The sequence below is a fragment of the Eubalaena glacialis genome, chromosome 1 (genome assembly GCF_028564815.1).
Source record: "Eubalaena glacialis isolate mEubGla1 chromosome 1, mEubGla1.1.hap2.+ XY, whole genome shotgun sequence".
Classification (NCBI taxonomy): Eukaryota; Metazoa; Chordata; class Mammalia; order Artiodactyla; family Balaenidae; genus Eubalaena; species Eubalaena glacialis.
The window spans coordinates 85625352-85644672 of NC_083716.1; the positions used below are offsets into that span (position 1 = coordinate 85625352).

At 34.6% G+C, this 19321-nt stretch overlaps 1 protein-coding gene across 4 annotated transcripts in view; it reads left to right on the top strand.

Annotated features, from left to right (window-relative positions):
* Nucleotides 1-19034, top strand: part of ERO1B (endoplasmic reticulum oxidoreductase 1 beta) — a 63732-nt gene extending 44698 nt beyond the window's left edge. The window contains exons 9-17 of one of the 4 annotated variants that reach the window (XM_061182104.1): nucleotides 637-648; nucleotides 2554-2580; nucleotides 6443-6535; nucleotides 6648-6894; nucleotides 8023-8092; nucleotides 10300-10386; nucleotides 11390-11523; nucleotides 16001-16053; nucleotides 18704-19034. In XM_061182104.1, the coding sequence (XP_061038087.1) occupies nucleotides 637-648; nucleotides 2554-2580; nucleotides 6443-6535; nucleotides 6648-6894; nucleotides 8023-8092; nucleotides 10300-10386; nucleotides 11390-11523; nucleotides 16001-16053; nucleotides 18704-18738 (758 nt within the window). In that variant the 3' untranslated portion in view covers nucleotides 18739-19034. Of the gene's footprint in view, nucleotides 1-636; nucleotides 649-2553; nucleotides 2581-6442; nucleotides 6536-6647; nucleotides 6895-8022; nucleotides 8093-10299; nucleotides 10387-11389; nucleotides 11524-12012; nucleotides 12056-16000; nucleotides 16058-18703 lie in introns of those variants that run through there. The other 3 variants (XM_061182120.1, XM_061182111.1, XM_061182123.1) reach the window with 3 other exon arrangements.
* The last annotated feature ends 287 nt before the right edge of the window (nucleotides 19035-19321 follow it).

Here is a 19321-nt window from a genome sequence, read left to right on the forward strand (position 1 = left end):
TTGTTGTAGAGCTGGTTTGGTGGTTCATATTCTTAACTGTGTTTTTTCCACACTATTCCTGGCTTCCACAGCTAGCTTTCCAACATCTTTCTTCCAAAAATGAAATTTTCTGTCAGAATTCCACATGTAAAGCTAATCAAGACAGGGCTGCTGTGGAGCCTGAAAGCCCAGCCTTCTGGCCTCTTCCCCATGTCTAGGCAGCCCCATAGCCCCTGCGGGGATGCTTGCACTGACTAGAGTTTGGGAAGTGCTTTTATTAAGGTGAATATGTGCTGAGGAGCAGTAACTTAAAAAAGAAAAGTACTCCAGTCTGGAAACACATGTTCAGAGAGTTGTGTGCATAATGACTAACGGAGTGACTGTATATTTGTTAATTATTGAAACTAGTGGTCTTTATGATTGTTTAGTTCCTCTCTGATACTATTTATTGCATAAAACATGTGTGAAAATCTTGTACTCTTTGGCCTATATTCTGATTAAGAAGTCTTATTTGCAGGGTAACTACACACTGAGCAAGGTTCATGGTATAATTAATAGTTTAACACAGAGTAAGTTTTAATCCCATAAATAAATAGGATTGGAATCTGAACTGTGTAAGACATTTTCTAAAATCCTGTCTATTATTTTCTCTTTTAGGAGAAGATGATGGTAAGTTAAAAGTCTCATTTTATGTTTGCTTCAAATGTAGAAGAAATGCCTTTAATGATCAAAATTTGATTTTTTCCTGTTTTTAATTCAAAAGAAAGTATCCTTTTTTTTTTTTTTTTTCAGAAAATAGCTTCTAATCAATGGTGACCAAAAAAATAAGAGTGTTTTTTATAATTTAAAGTTACCCTATGTTAGGGACTTTCCTGGTGGCACAGTGGTTAAGAATCTGCCTGCCAGTGCAGGGGACACGGGTTCGATCCCTGGTCCGCGAAGATCCCACATGCCACAGAGCAACTAAGCCCGCACCACAACTACTGAGCCCGTGCTCTAGAGCCCACGAGGCACAACTACTGAAGCCCGCATGCCTGGAGCCCGTGCTCCACAACAAGAGAAGCCACCGCAGTGAGAAGCCCGTGCACTGCAACAAAGAGTAGCCCCCGCTCGCTGCAACTAGAGAAAGCCCGCACACAGCAACCAAGACCCAAGACAGTCAAAAATAAATAAATAAATAAATAAATTTATTTAAAAAAATAAATAAAGTTACCCTATGTGTCAAGGGCCCTGTGATGGGCATTGTAAAGGATAGAAAGATGTATAAAACATGCCTTCCCTCTAGGAGCTAAAAATATGTATAGTAGGAATGATAAGCACTGTACATAAGTGATAATAAAGAAGTATTACATACATAGTACAACAGTAGGTGGTGTAGCTCTTCAGAGGTAGAACAGATCCTGCCTCACTGGGAAAATTTACTGGAGGAGGTGGCATTTGAGATGGACTTGAATGATGGACTGATTTAAAGCCAGTAGAATTGGATAGTGTGTGCTACTTGGATGACAGCATGGACCAAGGGGTTGAGAAAGGAAAAACAAGGCATGTTTGGGGAGAGTAGGAAAGACTTCATATATGGGGTAATTTAAAATTAGAAAGATGAGTAGAGGCCAGATTATTGAGGACCTTAGGAGCTAGACTTTTCCTGTTAGCAGTTGGGGCTTTTTGAGTAAACAAGTGACATAATGAATGATGTTTTGTGTAAGAGTATCATCTAAGTAAGAGTATGTTGAATGAATGATTCTCTAGGAAGATGTTTGTGTTGTTTTGCTAAGGGTGAAGACTCTCAGGAGGCAAAGTAATTCCCCACCATTTAATTTATCCCCTAGACTCCTTGCTCAGCTCACCTATGTGTTGAGTTTTTATCATCATGCTTTGCTTTTCGCAATTAAAAGAAAATAAGGATGAGTAAATTAGGAAGTATGTTAACTGTTTTCATCTTTACTGACTGTCATTTTTCTTTTCACTCAGAACAATATTGGGCTGGAAATAGTTCTTTTAGCTTAGTACACAAGGAAGACCCCTTCATATTCTGGTCGTTAACTTTTCTGAAGAATTATTTTGAAAATTAGGGAACTTTTTTATTATCTCTTAAAACTTAGTAGTTTTAGATAATTGAGGAAATATACTTAGGTTTATTGCTCAGGAAAAATGGAATTAATTTGATTTTCATATTAATTATAATTCACTTTTTTCTGGAAGTTTTGAATAGTGCTATGGTTATCATCAAAAGCAAATTTAAGATTGTTTCTCCTAATACTTATGGATATTTAAGCCTTCAAGTGAATAAGGTTTACATGATATTTTGACTGGAAGTTTTCTCAAAAATTTTACAAGTCAAAATGTCATTTATAAGAACTTCTTCCCAAAACTACTTCAGTTACTTTTGGACTTTATTTTCTAGAACCATATGCCTGTTTTTCCATTACACATGAGCAGTGGACATATTCCTTAATCTATCATGAGAAATATTTTATAGACTAAATTTATTCTTATTTATGAATGACCATTTAAACATTTTAACCCAGTTCTGTGTGTGTGTATAATTTTGATTGTTTTTGTTTTGTTTTTTAGGAGAATCGTTCTACACGTGGCTAGAAGGTAAATTTAATGTCTGCATTTTATATTTATTGGCACCTTGCAAAAAATGAATTGATTTATTTAATATATACTTGTAAGTTTTAGGATTCATTAAATCTTGACAGTGTTTGAAAGAAAATAACATGTTTTAGGTTATTATAGTTCAGGATAAAATTATTTGAAAATTTTGAGGATATTGGTCAGCTAAAAACCAGTGTTATGGACATATACAGGGCAGATGCGGTCATCAGCGTTCCAGAACTGGTTCCCAGTCTTATTTCCATTCTGTATGTAATACTCATCCAAACTACTTTTCTAGTAACCACTATGCAAGTCTGTTTTTTTAAGTAGAGGCATTCTTTTTGGAAGGAAGTACTTTTTTTTATATATGAAATTAAGGGAAGATGAATTTGAATTCAGAAGGTTTTAAACATGTTTACACATGTAGTCTAAACTTGTTTAACTAAAGGATAAAGTAATATAGATCCCAATATATCAGATACTTTCACATTCTTATATTTTCTAGTGTTGAAGTTATGAAACGTTATTAATGGAAAGCTGAAACATTCTAGGATTTTAACAACTTTGGTTAATAACTGGATATATGATGCTTTTAAAAAATTTAGCAAATTGCCATTAATTTATGAAACCAAAAGTTCAAATATATTAATGAAAGATAAGCAAGTTGAATGACACTGGAAAATGGATATTTCATAGCCATAACCTTATAGGAACTCTACTGAGTTAAACTAAGCACTTAATTCCATTTTATCTTTGTTAATCAGTCGTGTTAACTTATGAATGTGATTTCTCTTTATTTTTTAATGAACTTTTTTTGGTTTTGTTTTGGTTTTTTTTTTGGCTGTGTTGGGCCTTCGTTGCTGCACACAAGCTTTCTCTAGTTGCGGCGAGCAGGGGCTTCTCTTCGTTGCGGTGTGCGGGCTTCTCATTGCAGTGGCTTCTCTTGTGGAGCACGGGCTCTAGGCATGCGGGTTTCAGTAGTTGTGCACGCGGGCTCAGTAGTTGTGGCTCACGGGCTCTAGAGCTCAGGCTCAGTAGTTGTGGCACATGGGCTTAGTTGCTCCGTGACATGTGGGATTTTCCCAGACCAGGGATCGAACCTGTGTCCCCCGCATTGGCAGGCAGATTCTTATCTACTGCGCCACCAGGGAAGCCCAATGAACTATTTTTGATGTGCAAATACTGCTAGGAATTATATTGATAAATGGCCAGTGTGGGAAGAGATGATCATCTTTGTTTAATTAGCTTTATTTTAAGAGCACAAGTTGTGAAAAGTAGTATTTAGGTTAAAAGAGGTGGTCAGAGACTCTGCATATTGATAATGGAGGATGAGAATGAAATTTATGGGCAGTATCGGATTCTAGGGTATACTATATCAACCACTCTCCTAGTATCCTATTGATGGGAGTCCCTGAATACTGATAGATGGTCCAGCGAGCACTCCTATTTATAGGCAACTGGCTCAACTTTTCTGAGATTCAGTTTCCTGATCTGGGGCACGAGAGTGGCACTAGCCATCCAGCTTACCTACTGTGAGTGTAGATGATGCCTGTGAAAACTGCTTTGAAAATCACTAAACAATGTACAAATGCCAAATAATAGTGTTACAGTATATCTAGCCCTTTTGTGAGAGAAAAAGTTATATATTGGTGTCCTGTAATTCAGTTGATGAAAATGAATTTGAATGAAATTAAATCCAAAAGAGGAAGAGGAGAACCACTTTCTAAATTGAATAGTTGGATTTGCCAGGCATTAGGGCTGGCAGCAGACGGCAGGCGGGGAGCACCTCTCCAGCACTTTCTGCTAAGAGTGTTGTGTGTCTTCCTGGTACATTCACTGGGCTCATCTTTTATTATTAAGATTTTGCTTGAAGTTACCTAATTTTCACAGTTTACAGGAGTACATATCTACTCCTTCCTTCCCTCTTACCACCCATCCCCTTTTAGGTAAGGGGCTTTGTGGGCTTTGCAAATTAGAATTCCCTCCTAGTTTTCATGTTCTCATTTTTAGGCATATGAATTTTCATGAGCTTTGCTTTGCCTATTTTCCCATCTCTTGTCTTTAGATATTTTACTGCTTAGAAAAGTAGGTTGGAAGGAAGAGAAAGTGAACTTCAAATCTGATCATTTTGGTACTTGATAACAGATTTGATTAAAAGTTTTACTAGAGAAGTTAATACCTAATGTTTTATCAAAGTTATTCATATTGTTTATATCCGTTGTTACCATAAACATTCAAATTTGGCCATATACTTTTACGAAGAAGCCACAAAATAGAACTGAATTTCTACCTTTTGGTCTCTATCCATGATGATGAGAATATTCTAGGAAGAATTCTGAATTAGGGAATGAGATCTCAAAATAATTATTTTTTCCTATTAGAAGCTACTTGCTTCAGAGCCATCTATGGTAGAACATAAAGGGAGAGTAAGTTGAAGATCTAAAAGATCCTGAAAGGATGCAAAGTAAGCCACATACATACTCTTAACATTTTTAAAATCCTTCAGCATATAAGTGAGATTATTTCTTAGTTTCCACTGTTGAAGCCCATTTTTCCCCATAGGGAGAGTAAAAAAACCAAAAAGCAAGAAAGACAAAAACAAACTCTGGGGCTTCCCTGGTGGTGCAGTGGTTGAGAGTCTGCCTGCCAATGCAGGGGACACGGGTTCGAGCCCTGTTCTGGGAAGATCCCACATGCCATGGGGCAACTGGGCCCGTGAGCCACAACTACTGAGCCTGCGCGTCTGGAGCCTGTGCTCTGCAACAAGAGAGGTCGCGATAGTAAGAGGCCCGCGCACCGCGATGAAGAGTGCCCCCCACTTGCCGCAACTAGAGAAAGCCCTCGCACATAAACGAAGACCCAACACAGCCATAAATAAATAAATTAATTAAAAAACAAAAACAAAAAAAAAACAAACTCTGTTGGGTGGCAGGAAAGGGGAAAAGCTAATTGTTCTGCGTCTAGTGTGGATTCTTAAAACTTTTTGCATTTTTATTTATTTTTAAATTTTTCTATAAAGAATATTTTCTAAAAATGTTTCTCTTTTTTCACTGTGGTAAAATATACACAGTATAAAATTTACCTTCTTAAGCATTTCAAAATTTTTAATAGCATTAAGTTCATTCACAATGTGTATTACTCTTATAATAAGAGAAAATATTTTTAAATGGAGGCGGGGGTTGGATAGGATGGCGAAATTATCTTGACCTCTGTTTTGAGCAAAAGCCTGTGTGGCTTAAGAAGGCTACATAAAATAAATTTCCATCATATTCCTGAACTCCATCTTGATATGGTTTTTCCAAGTTTTGACTCCTTGCCTGTGGAACATACGGTTAAGTAGAATTAGAGAATTCCAGGGCAAAGGATTAGTAAGACACACTAAAGAATCTGGAGGAAGGAGAGAAATAGAATTCAGTCTCTTCTTCCTCCACTAACAAGTAGGTTGAAATAAAGAACATCTGTAGGGAAGGGAAAAGGAGAAACAGCTATTGTTACACCAAAGCAGTGACTTTATATCTGCTTTAGTTTAGCCTAAACCACAAAAAATCTGTGCTGTTGCCTTCTGGGTAACATGAGGACTTTTCCAAGTGCATCCATAGTGTTTGGACCTCCAGTAGCCCAGACATTTGTATCTTATTCTGCACTAAGTTATCATACTCAGTTAACTCCATTCTGAAGTCAGAATCTTATTTTATCTTCTAGTGACAGTATCTCAATCTAATTATTTTATATTAGTCCTTGATTTGTTTTTAATGTCCTCGAATCTTAACTTTAAAAATAAGCCCGTGTACCTAATCCTCTTGATTCAGTATTTTTGTAATCTAAATGGATGTGATTTCTTTTTCACTATTTTTCTGAATAGGTTTGTGTTTGGAGAAAAGAGTCTTCTATAAGCTTATATCGGGACTTCATGCTAGTATCAATTTACATCTATGTGCAAATTATCTTTTGGAAGGTAATCAGATTTTTTCTATTAGTATAAAAATTGTTGGGGAAAAATACATATTCTCTATAGAGCAAAAATCCTGTTTATTAAGAGTGTATAATATATTTTTCTTTCTCTTTAGAAACCTGGGGTAAACCTACCTGGGGACCTAATATGAAAGAATTTAAATGCCGCTTCGACCCTGTGGAAACCAAGGGAGAAGGCCCAAGAAGGCTAAAGAATCTGTACTTTTTATATTTAATTGAGCTTCGAGCTTTATCAAAGGTGGCCCCGTACTTTGAGCGCTCAATTGTCGATCTTTACACTGGAAATGTAAAAGAGGATGCTGACACAAAAACCCTTCTACTGAATATCTTTCAAGATACAAAGTAAGAATTGAATTGTCAGTGATCTGAAATTCTCCACTCTGTAGTTGATTGAGGTAGTTCTTGAAATACTGATACAACAAAAACTGACTCCTGAAAGTTAGTTAGGAAAAGGGAGAATGAGAACTGAGAAGGAAAGTGTTCCATAGAATGGCAGCATTTTAAAAATATTTCTAAAAATGTTGACTGAAAAGCGTCTATAAAGCTTTGTTGCATAAACTTTCACACTTGAGAATAGGCTGTATTTTTAAATATAACTTTAAATTTTATGTAGTACCAAAATTTAATGCTACTTTAATGTTCTTTCTACCAATTTTGTATTCTTCCAGTTGCTACTTAAATTCAGATGGTAATATGTGCTAGCATAAGGATAGATTACCTAAGAGGACATTAGCCTTACGTTCTACAATATAACCTTAAAAAAAAAATCCTGGGTGTATAAAACTGCACTTTACTGATTGTTAAAAATGAGCACAGAGGAGAGTTGGGTTAAGAAATGTCTAAGGAGGGGGAGGGGTGAGATGTGACAGGGTGAGAGAGTGTCATGGACATATATACACTACCAAATGTAAAATAGATAACTAGTGGGAAGCAGCCGCATAGCACAGGGAGATCAGCTCGGTGCTTTGTGACCACATAGAGGGGTGGGATAGGGAGGGTGGGAGGGAGGGAGATGCAAGAGGGAAGAGATATGGCAACATATGTATATGTGTAACTGATTCACTTTGTTGTAAAGCAGAAGCTAGCACACCATTGTAAAGCAATTATACTTCAATAAAGATGTTTAAAAAAAAAAAAAAAAGAAATGTCTAAGGTAAATTATGCATTAAATTTTTAAAAATGTTTTAAAATGTTTAGAGTTTTGTACATTTTTTCACACAAATTGTTTTTAGCTAATTTTTTAGGTTATTTTTGTCACGTAATTTCTTCAAAACATTACGCTCTCATAAATTACAAAGCCCTCTTTATCTTGCTTTACTCTGATTGAATAGTTTAAACTGTTTGCCGCCTTCCCACGTTACCAAACCTTACACATGAGTAAATTCTGAATTTTAAATATTTGTAGGGATAGAAAATTCTACCAGAGCTTGAATTTTCCATCTGTAGCTTATAATATTTTCATTTCATCAGGTCCTTTCCCATGCACTTTGACGAGAAATCCATGTTTGCAGGTGACAAAAAAGGGGCCAAATCGTTAAAGGTAAAAAGTTCTTGACTGGGGGACCGCGTGGGGAACAGTTTACTGGCTGTGTTTTAATCCTGTTCATCTAAACTTTCTTTCCCAGTTCTCCATCTTGTTGCTCTGATCGGATTTTTACTATAAATGATACAAAAAGCTCTTTCTCAATTCCTTTCTCCTTTCTAGTTTGCCCAACTGCTTAGTGAATCCTCAGTCATACCTCTAATGACACCTTTGTAAATGTCTTTTCAAAAGGCATCGTTTTGAAAGTTTTCCTACTTTCTTTTCTTTCATTTACTTATTGCTGTTTTGATGCGTCTTAAAAAAAATCATGCACTGTTAGCCACTTTGAAGGCAGTAAATAGTATATCTTCTAATGTTTATTTTACAAGATGTTACAGTTTTGAAACTATTATGTTTTTGTCCTAATGGACTAACATATAAGGCAAAAATTACCTGTTGACCTGTGATGTCAGAAGGAGACTATATTTTAGGAGCATTATGCAACTTCATGTTACAAGCACTTGGTTTTCATTTGCTTACAGTAATTAAGGAATACACTGTACCCTTACAGTGTTCATAAAAGTATTTGAAATTGACTGGCAAATAGTCTTCTACCACAGCTCCACAATTTTTTATATGCGATTCTGAAATCCAAAAAGCTCCAAAAACTGGAACATTTTTCTTATGTTTGGTACAAATTAATTTGTTAGCAAAACCTAACCTGAACTGGTGTAAGGATATTTGTAGTGTTTTTTAAAAAATTCTGCTTTGTATGAATATTCTTACATTTTGTTGCAAAAACAATCATGTATTTGATTACAGGGTGTTGCCATACACTCTGGTGGGGTGTTTCATAATATATAGTGTATGTACTACATTACTAAAATCTCAAAACTTCTGAATTCTGAAACACATTTGGCCCCGAGATGTTTTAGATGTGGATATGCTGCAAGAATGAATACATTAGTAAGAGTTCCTTGGTATTTCTGAAATGAAGTAATTTAGCCACAACTATATTTTAGTTTTGGAAGGTTGTTTTGTTTTATGGTTGTTTTAGAGGTATATTAGTATTACAGTATTTAACATAATGCTAATTCATTTTTGTAATGCTTCCTATTTTCTTAGTGTTTATACAAATATTATACTTCTGATCAAGACAACTATAATTACGTATCTTTTTATAGATGAGGAAGGTAAGACTGAGAACAGAGTAAGGTTTCACAGCTAGCTTTCAAGTTATAAAATGCTGGAAATTTGGTTTCCTATTTTTCAAAGGTGTAGAAAGGAGAATATAAGTCCGTTTTTCCATCTGCTCCAAAGAACATGAATTACATGAGAATGGAGAGCAAAGGAGTTTTTGTGTTCTATTTATGTTGTCTTTCGTTTGGCCAAGGTATTGATTCCTCCAAACGCTTTAAGTTTTCAGGTGACTCACTCCAGCTCTTCGCAATAAACTGTTTACCTTGGTGCAATAAAATGATTTTTATTTTCTATGTTTGCCCTGTGAAAAAGATGAGGGAACTTTCTCTTAGCTAGTTTTGTCCTCAGAGAAGGTGAGACTCACCTTAGAGTCACAGGAACCCATGCACAGATGCCCATCTAACTGTGTGAGAAACTAATACAGCAAAAGTCGAGGATCCAGTAAGCAAGCATCCCTGGAGAAGTTGCCTTAGCAAATGTGGGGGACTGTGAGATCACAGACCCCTTGTATAGCCCTGTGATCATCGGTGCTGATGGAGTACATGTTATAAACATGGTGTGGTCCTAAGGAGGGAGATGGACACTGATTATTGTTCTAGGACCAGCTTTCTGATTTAGACTCACACAAAGCAAAGCATCAAAAATAAATGAAACATAATATAGATGTATTTACCACTGGTTGTACACAGATATCAAATGGAAGCAGCAGTTAAGCTCCTTCAAAGTAAAAACCGTGTATTATTTACTTTGGTGTCCCCTGTAGGGTACGTGTTGGTGCTTTGCGTGGAGTGGCCCCTCAATCAAAAGTTTGTTGAATTAATATGTAGAATGAATTTTATAAACTGCCATTAATGTTAGCTGTTTTATGTGCCATGTTGTGCTATACAAATTCAAATACTTCTCTTCTTCATTGTTGAAAAACACAACTCATTCATTAATAAGCTTCAAAACTTTTATTATAATTCAGACAAATGCAGTTTAATTTTAAATGTCTAATTAGAATGAACATATTTTCTGCTTGTTAGGAGGAATTCCGGTTACATTTCAAGAATATCTCCCGTATAATGGACTGTGTTGGATGTGACAAATGCAGGTTATGGGGGAAATTACAGGTTTGTGTGTTGTCTTCTGTTTTGAAACTATTACTAACCTTAAGTTTCTCCACTGAGAAGTTGAAAGTTTTTACTAAAATGTCCTCATTGTTCATTGAATTAGAGATCCAAAGTGTGGTTTTTCTGTTTTATTTATGAAAACAATTAATATTAGTCTCTGTGTTATATGTGTATGTATTAGGATGATTTTCCTATTATTGTAGGTTAATGATTTTAGGTTTATTGTATCTGTTTCTGTAGGTACAATCTCAGATTCATTTTTGAAGTTGCTGGTTACAAATAGAGTGTATTGATATTTTATATACCTATATAAAAGGTAAAATATAATTATATAAGAAATTTAATTATCAAATTTTGGTCACTGAATTTGTATCAATGATCAAAAGAAGGAGGCCCCCTAGTCACAAAATAGGAAAGTTCTGCCCAGCAGGCCCATTTCCCTAAATATTTCAGTGTAAAAAGGATTGTGTGATTATTTTCTCTTATCTTTTTACAAAGATGATATTAAGTCATAGAAAGTCAAGAGACAGAATTTTTTTAATGGAGGATACAATGAAATCAGATTTTCCTTTTTCTCTGTTGCTAATAATTGAGAAATTATTAAGTGTAGGTATCACTATACCTATAAACTTATACTGATTTCTAAGTTTTCAATTGCTATGGGCTATAAAGAATGCTTTCAAAGTTACACATTGAACACTGTAATCCTAATGTGATATTGTCTACGTTAAAAAAAAAAAGGCATTTTAGTAATTTGGAATAGTAGGATATGTATCCAAAAAGTGTTAAACTATTCAGATTTCATTAACAGCTTAGCTAAATTTATCATATGCATAATCTGTGAGGAAGTAGAAACTATTTTACATAGTTGAACATTTTGGTGAAAAGTTCAGTTCACATAAATTTCCTGACTTCTCATCACAGTGACTGAGTATTCCTTTAAACCTTTATAGCAGTTACTATTATATGAATTTAATTGAAAGTTTATCACTATTTTCTTTAGACTCAGGGTTTAGGAACTGCCCTGAAGATATTATTCTCAGAAAAAGAAATCCAAAAGCTTCCAGAGAACAGCCCATCTAAAGGCTTCCAACTCACTCGACAGGAAATAGTTGCTCTTTTAAATGCTTTTGGAAGGTAAGAACTGTTTTCATAGTGAAGACTTTTGATTCCCCTGCTGGTTTCAACAAACTGCACAGATCATCTTCTTTGCTAAAGTAGTCTGTTTTGTTTTGTTTTGTTGACAAAGAGGGAGCATTATTGTCATATAGCATCGCACCTGCACTCACAAGCCAGTTTCTCTACAGGTTACAGGAAAAAGTAATAGTTTCAAATTGCCAGCATTTCCCAGTTTGCCTTCTCAATTTTGTGGGGAAATATTCTCCTAATAAAATTCTCTTTAGCTGGTTTTAACTTGTTCAAGTACAATAGCAGGAGTAAGGAGAGTTTGGCTCAGAAGGTGAGGAAAGAAAAAGACATTAAACCTTTCAGCTGCTCTGTGTCTTAATCTGAGGAGGCATTTTTCTTTCACTCATTTTTCCCCCATTGTTTTCTGTGTACATACATACAGTTTGCTTTTTGTTTATACCACAGATGGTTTCAAAAATAATTTGAATTTGCCTATAGAGATACATGCAGTACCAACTAAGTGAAGAATACAGAAGAGAAGGAAAAGAATCGGAGAAAATCAGAGAAAACAATACTATACTGCCCTGGGAAAAAAGGCAAAGTCAAATCAAGGAAGAATTAAAAAAATAATAATAAATAAAGAACAAAGTAATACAGAGATTCTTATGTTTTCTTAACATGCATTTTTAAGTTAAAAAGAGGCAGTTAAATTAAAAATAAATTAATTGCCCCTTCCCCATCTTAATAGCAAAGATTTCACCTGTTGCTCCCCTGTATTTAAAGATGACCATGTAGGTTGAGATTTCAAACACAAGATAGACATAGAATGTCCACTGGTAATTGGTATTTCATGAAAAATTCAGTCCACCCACTTATGAGGCCTGTAGTAAGATAAAATAGAAGCTGAATTAAATTTAAATTATTTGAAATTTAAATGAAACAAGATTTTAATCCATTTAAACACTTTTAATTGAAGAATAGTTGATGTACAGTATTATATGTTAGAAGTGTACAGTATAGTGATTCACAGTTTTTAAAGGTTATACTCCTTTTATAGTTATTATAAAATGTTGGCTATATCCCCTGTGTTGTACAATGTATCCTTGTAGCTTATTTTATACATAGTAGTTTGTACCTCTTAACCCCCTACCCCTATGTTGCCTCTCCCCAGTGGTAACCACTAGTTCTCTATATCTGGGAATCTGCTTCTTAAAACGTATTTAAATCTAAATAAAATTAAATTGAGAAAGAAGCAGATGTTAACTTCCTCAAAATTTCTCTGTGTCTCACAAGGAATTATTCACAAATGCAGCCCTTCCAGCTCAGTTCTCTAGCTAGAGCCTGCTATTACCTTTTATTGCTCTCTAGAGAGTACTGGACTCAGAATCAGGTCCTAGCGTTCTGGAATCCTGGCCCTGCCATTTACTGGCAGCATGAGCTCAGGTACATCACTCCTTTCTCCCAGCTTGTTTCCTTTCTCTGTATAATGAAGAGGAGTGAAAACCTTTCTCACAGAGTTAACCTGAAGATAAAACGAGGTCCTGTGTGACACTTTTAAATCACAAAACGCTACCTGAAGTCCATGGCAATGGTGGGCGTGGGGATGGTGATTTACAAACACCATTGGGTGTTTAGTGCCCTAATATATTCAGTACTTAAAAAATTGTCTTATTGTTTTTATGGCTAGACTAGATGTGAGAAACCTTTCTTTTCTAAAGGGTAATGACACTCAGGGTTGGATGGTTACACAAACAACGTACAGCCTAATTTAATCTCCCTTTTCCTCCCCAAGGAAAACAAATAGCAGCCATCTGCTTTTAAAATCTCTTTTAAAATATTCATCTTTCTTTCCCCCTAATTATTAAAGTAATTCATGGTCATTATAGAAAATCTGGAAAAACATGTGAAAGTGTAATTTAGAAAATAAATTTAAAAATCGCTCATATCCCTACCACCTAGGACGATTTCAACATTTGGCGTATTTTTAATGTGTATTTTGCCACTAATTATACGTAAAAAATTTACGTACGTGTGTGTGTGTGTGTGTGTACATATTTACAGAGTTGAAACCATACATTTTGTATGCTTTCTTATCCTGTTTTACTTGGCATTACATTGTAATCATTTCCCAATATTATTAAAATTTTTTTCATAAGTTATTTTTTTCTTTTTTATTGAGGTATAATTGATATACAGCATTGTATTAGTTTCAGGTGTCCAACATAATGACTCAATATTTGTATGTTGCAAAATGATCACCACAGTAAGTCTAGGTAGCATCCATCACCACACGTAGTTACAGAGTTTTTCTTCTTGTGATGAGAACTTTTGAGATTTACTCTTTTAGCAACTTTTAAATACATAAGCACTATTTTTAATATAGGCCAATATTCTATTGCATGGACATAGCACTATTTAGTCGTTCTTTTATTTCTTAGTCGAGTTTAACTGTTTCCTTCATATGTATTCTATACATTTCTTACTTTTTCCTTAAAAAATATTACAGTTGTTCTTAATAATTGTTAATGAGATCTGTTCATTGTATCTTCCACCTGATTATCACTCCATTTAAATAGTAAATGATTTTGGCTGTGCTAACACACAAAATTATCGTGTTACACTTTGGGAGGGTTTGTGCATTCGTTCCTGTTAAGTGAATTGGTAGTTTTCTTGGTCTGACAACCTATATAATACAATTCTGCCTCAATTAGGGCAGCCAGGACAGCATTGCTTTGTCATGTGATGCTAGTGGGCAGAGACATACAGTGAGCATCGTCTTTGGTTCTGGCCAAGGAAGGCTGGGAAATGTGGTTTCTTTATCTTGAATACTCTGCAAATGTCTTTCCTACACTAACAGCCATTTTTTGATAGTTTCAACATTTATATCAAATGGCTTATTTTCCAGGGAACAAATTAATATACCTGTTGGCTATTAAAATATATTTTAATATCCCTCTAAAAGTACCGGTAAAGCAGTAGGTAAATGCAGGTACGGTCTGTGCCTTCCTGTGTCTGTCTGAGAATAATAATAGGGAATGTGGAAAGTCTCTCTTGTGTAATAAATTGTGAGGTCTGGAATGCATCTTCACAGAGACTCTGGTCCCATATAGTGCTGGCGAGTTTGTACTCCCTGCGTAAAAGGTAACCTACAGTTAGTTTGTATGATAACCTTCGAGTTTTCTGACCCTCTCCATTTTGTATCTGAATCAGACTTTGAGCGTACTTTTTTCATTGTTTTTTTCAGCTGCTGCTCTTTACGAAGCTCTCTCTTTTTTAGTTATGGACCTTGGTTTCTACTGTATCTTCCTATGTATTTTGATAGGTTTTTTTTAAAACAGGTACTTTGAGGTACAGCATATGATTTTACACATTTATTTTGTTTAATAATCATATTGTTTTTTTGTAATAAGTAAACACTGTTTCAGTCCTCTAATATTCTGAGGATTAGAGTAAGAATTCATTTTCTGTTAATCCTACAACTTGTAAGAATATAAAGAAAATGTTTTTGAGACCATAAAGGACATAGATTTTTTTGAGAGGACATATGGTCTTGGGATCTGATGATCTGGTTAGAACCCACCTACTCTACTAGCTGAGCAACCCTGGGAAAATTACTTGATTTATTTGAGCCTCAGTTTTCCTAAAATGTAAAATCAGGGTTAATTTTATCTACCTTGTGGAATTTTTTTTAAACAATTAATGAGATTATATCTGTGATGAGCTTAGAACATTGCCTACCATACTTTAAGCTCTCAATATAAGAAAAGCTCTTAAGTTCTTAAAGAAATGAGCTCAGTACTGCATTCTACATTATCTTAAGCTATAGAAAGAAAAACATTAGATTTTTATTGTATCAACCCTGAATTGTACCTAAGGATAATTGAGCTTACAGAATTTTTTTTTTATGATTTCCATTCTAGAGTTTTACTTCTGGGTCTGGGCTCAGAAGCATTCATTTATTCACTCAATAATAATTTATTGAATACTATAAATATGGGTGGATGGGGAGGGCACAGGGATTCATCAGTAGAATAAATAGAATCTGTAGCTTTGTGGTAAAACAAATTAGTGTTTGGGTTAAAACAAATCCATGTTTGGGGAACAACAAGAAAGAAGCGGATTTGGAGAGTAGTGTGCAAAATGAATTTATAAGGCCAAATGTAAATGATTTGAGATTCTTTATTGCAATGAATTATCATACCACTGTTCCCATCATTAATCTAGAATCTGTTGATAATATGAAGTAACTGGCTTCCTTTGCCCCTTCTAAACCAAGACTAACGAACTACAGCTCTGTGTTTTGTCGATCTTTAATAATTACAGCATACGCATTTAAAAATGGAAGCTTCACTGCTCAGTGTTGTTTACATCATTTTATTTTCGATTTTGCTTTCAAATTGTAGCCCATATAACAGCATCAATAATTTGAAATGTGTACACATCATATTAGCTGTGCTAATGTGCTTTTTTTTTCCCTCTCTTGTAGGCTTTCTACAAGTATAAAAGAGTTACAGAATTTCAAAGTCTTATTACAACACAGTAGGTAATAGAGGCTTTTATATGTCTAATTAGAGACGTAAAGTGACTGTGTGAAGCCTTTTTAGTCTTGGACATTTCAGCAGAAGGAGACTAATCTTCAGACGTCAAGAATTCTGAACTCTTAAAGAGAAGATTCAAATATTCACTTGAATATTTATGCTTCTTAATAGATTATCAATTAGAGATATTTGTAAATGCAATATACTCTTAAAACATGTAAACTGCACTAATTCTGTATTTAATTCCACGTGTTTCCGTCTGTTGAATATTCTGCTCTTCCATTTGTTTAGAATTGGCTTTGTGCTTATTCTGTTCTTTATTTCCAGCTGTCAAACTTAAATGACTATGTCTCCATCTGAATAATACTGTTAACTAGTCTGTTATGGAAAAGGAGAGCTAGGGAGCAAATGTTGCTTAGGGCAGGTATCAGTGACAAACATTTGTCAGTGATTTTTAAATGTATTTTTAGCCTTGCCTAGTTCTGTGTGTCACCTTCTGTAATATGGAAGTGTCAGCGTGATCAATGACCCTTTCAATGTATAGTTATAGTAGTTACTTAAGAATCCCCAAGACTTCAGTTTCATTGGTTTTTATTGAAGATTTTAGGTTGTTGTTGTTGTGTTTTGCTTTGGTCTAAAGGACCTGCTTGGGCAAAGGTGAATAAGTAATATCCCCTATGCTACCCAGCCAGATTTCATGTGCCTGCAGTGGGCTGGCTCAAGAGGATTCTTTACTTAGAACCTGTAAATCAGTTTCTATTGATTGTGTGTTTCTTTGCCCCTACTCCAATTTTAGAAATTTTTGTTTAAGAAAACAAACCAAAAAAAATTGCATAAATACTTATTTAACAGTTTCCATCTTATAAAATTTGAATGGAATTATATGGATTTATAACACCAAATGAAAACATTATATACACAAAACTTACTATTTTAAAGTAAGCATTTTTAAAGGATTTTATTTCAGAATACAGTCTATGCAATCCTCTCTCAATCTGATTTTCTTTGGTAGGGTATTTAAGTAGATAAATTAGTTCATACCTTCTCTAAGCTTCCCCTTTCCCCACCTTTTCTTTTTTAGTTCTTTGTATATAAATGGTACTTCATGTGACTTGTACCAACAGATGACTTCATAAGTCCTAAACTGTCATTTTCTAAACCTGGGATTTAAATATCCTTAATATTTAAAATATTGATTATTTTAAAAGGTGTTAGTATATATAATGTGATTAATTTGGAAGGTTGCATCTGTGTAGAAGTAATGCGGGTATCAGTCTTTCATGAAGTAAATAAGTGCTCTTAAACCCATATCTTATCCTGCCAAGGTCTGAACGTGTTCATTGATGATTTTTAGTGGCATATTTTAACTTGTATTTAGTTGGCTTATCCCTCTTTTAAAAATACTTAGCTGTCCCTTGGAGGGCTATGGTTTGAGGGAGTAAGATCTCACTATTTAATTATTTTCTTACCCCATTTCTAACCTTTATACACGTAGAGTTTTCATGTTGTTGTTGATAGTGGTGGTATTTTTTTTAAGTTGAATAAAACAGGCTGACTTGGTTGGAGCCTCCTCCACTTTTTCTTTTCATTTTTAGGGATGCAAGTATTGTCTGGTGGGAGAGGGGGACCTTCAGGTAAATTTGTCTAAAAAGTGAATATCTAAGTAATCTTGCTGGTAAATTAATAAGAATTATTCTTAGTGTTTTTCAGAGTCTAAAATGTGAATGTTTTGCACTTTGTCTATTATTACTGTAAGTTTAAAAATCTTTTTGGTAGTGTTACTTCACCGTTCCCTCAGTTAAAGATAAAGGCTATTATTTAAGCTCTATTTGCTGGAGAAAATCTTTGGTCATTTCCATTTCTTGCTTCTTTCCTTTACTGTGATTTGTTTCAAGCTTAGTTAAAATTGTGTATTAGAGTGAGTTCTAGGAATTAAAAGATCTAGTTAGGGTAAAAAGTTCTTTTAAAGGTTTTAACAGATCTTTCACTACCAAGAAATGAAGTATTCTTAAGCTGAAATCTATTTGATTAACTTTATTTTACCATAAATTAGATTGTGGTGGGCAGCCTACATTTTCGTGTATGTGTGTGCTTTTTAAATGAATGTGTAAGTGATAGGAATCTTTGTTTTGTGAGCCTGGTGATGTTTTATGGTCCTTGTGATACAAACTTTTTTCCAACTCACATACCTTTTTGTTGTCAAGTGATACTAGAGTACCGACTGCATTGTGAAAATGCTTGCCTGGCAATACCACCTCTTGGCATTTTGTCTTTATCTCATCACCTAATTTAAAAGTCCAACACTTGATAATATAACTTGACAGAAATGATTGTACCAGCTGATAAAGTAATGAAAATGCAGAAAAGGAAAATATTCCTTCCTTCAATGGCATGAGTTTATTTGTTTTTTCTTAAGTGGCATCTATGTAAGTTAGAAATACTGTATATTAAAACTGGTAAATTTAAATGTTTCTCTTGTGTTGATTCTTAGATTATGAGGAGGATCAGACAGAATATTAGTAATGGTTTTTACAGTTTTGAAATCTGATAAATCCAACGTTTTATTTTGACATTTTAACATTGTGAATTACTCAATACTTGTAATCTCTACGTATATGAAACACTGTGCCATGTTTTCCAACTTTATCTAGGTGCCACTGTATATAAGAAAGGACAGCTATTTTGATCTCTGTCAGCATTGCCTTCATCTGGAAATTTGGGAACAGTTCACAGTAAACCTCTCAGCAGTTTGCACACTGAAGTACCTGCAGAAACCATAGCTATTCACCAAAATACAGACTGGGTGCATGGTACCATGGAAATTATTTGGTAAAACAAAACAACGTAGACACACACCAAATTTATGTGTACTCTATTTTAAGTAACATCTACAGGTGCAGCTTTGATTTTGAACAGAATTCCAAATAATTTGCTGTTGTACCCACCAGATTATAGAAAATGTGAATTAAATGTTTCTGCCATCTTCCTATCTTGTTCTTTTTTTTCTTTAACCCCCTTTTAAATGTTTCCTTTTATGAGATGAAAACTTGGTTATAATTTGTGGCGAAGGGAGAAACTAAGTAGTCTGTGGTTGTTTCTTTTTAAAATCATAATTGCACTCATTGGCAGCCACTGTTGAAGGGCTTTGCATGGATTATTTATCTTCTCAGCAACCCTAGCAGGTAAGTACAATTACTTCTCTGTTTTTAAGTACGAAAACTGAGGATAAGAGAGGCTAAGCAACTTATCCATAGTCACAAATTCTAGGT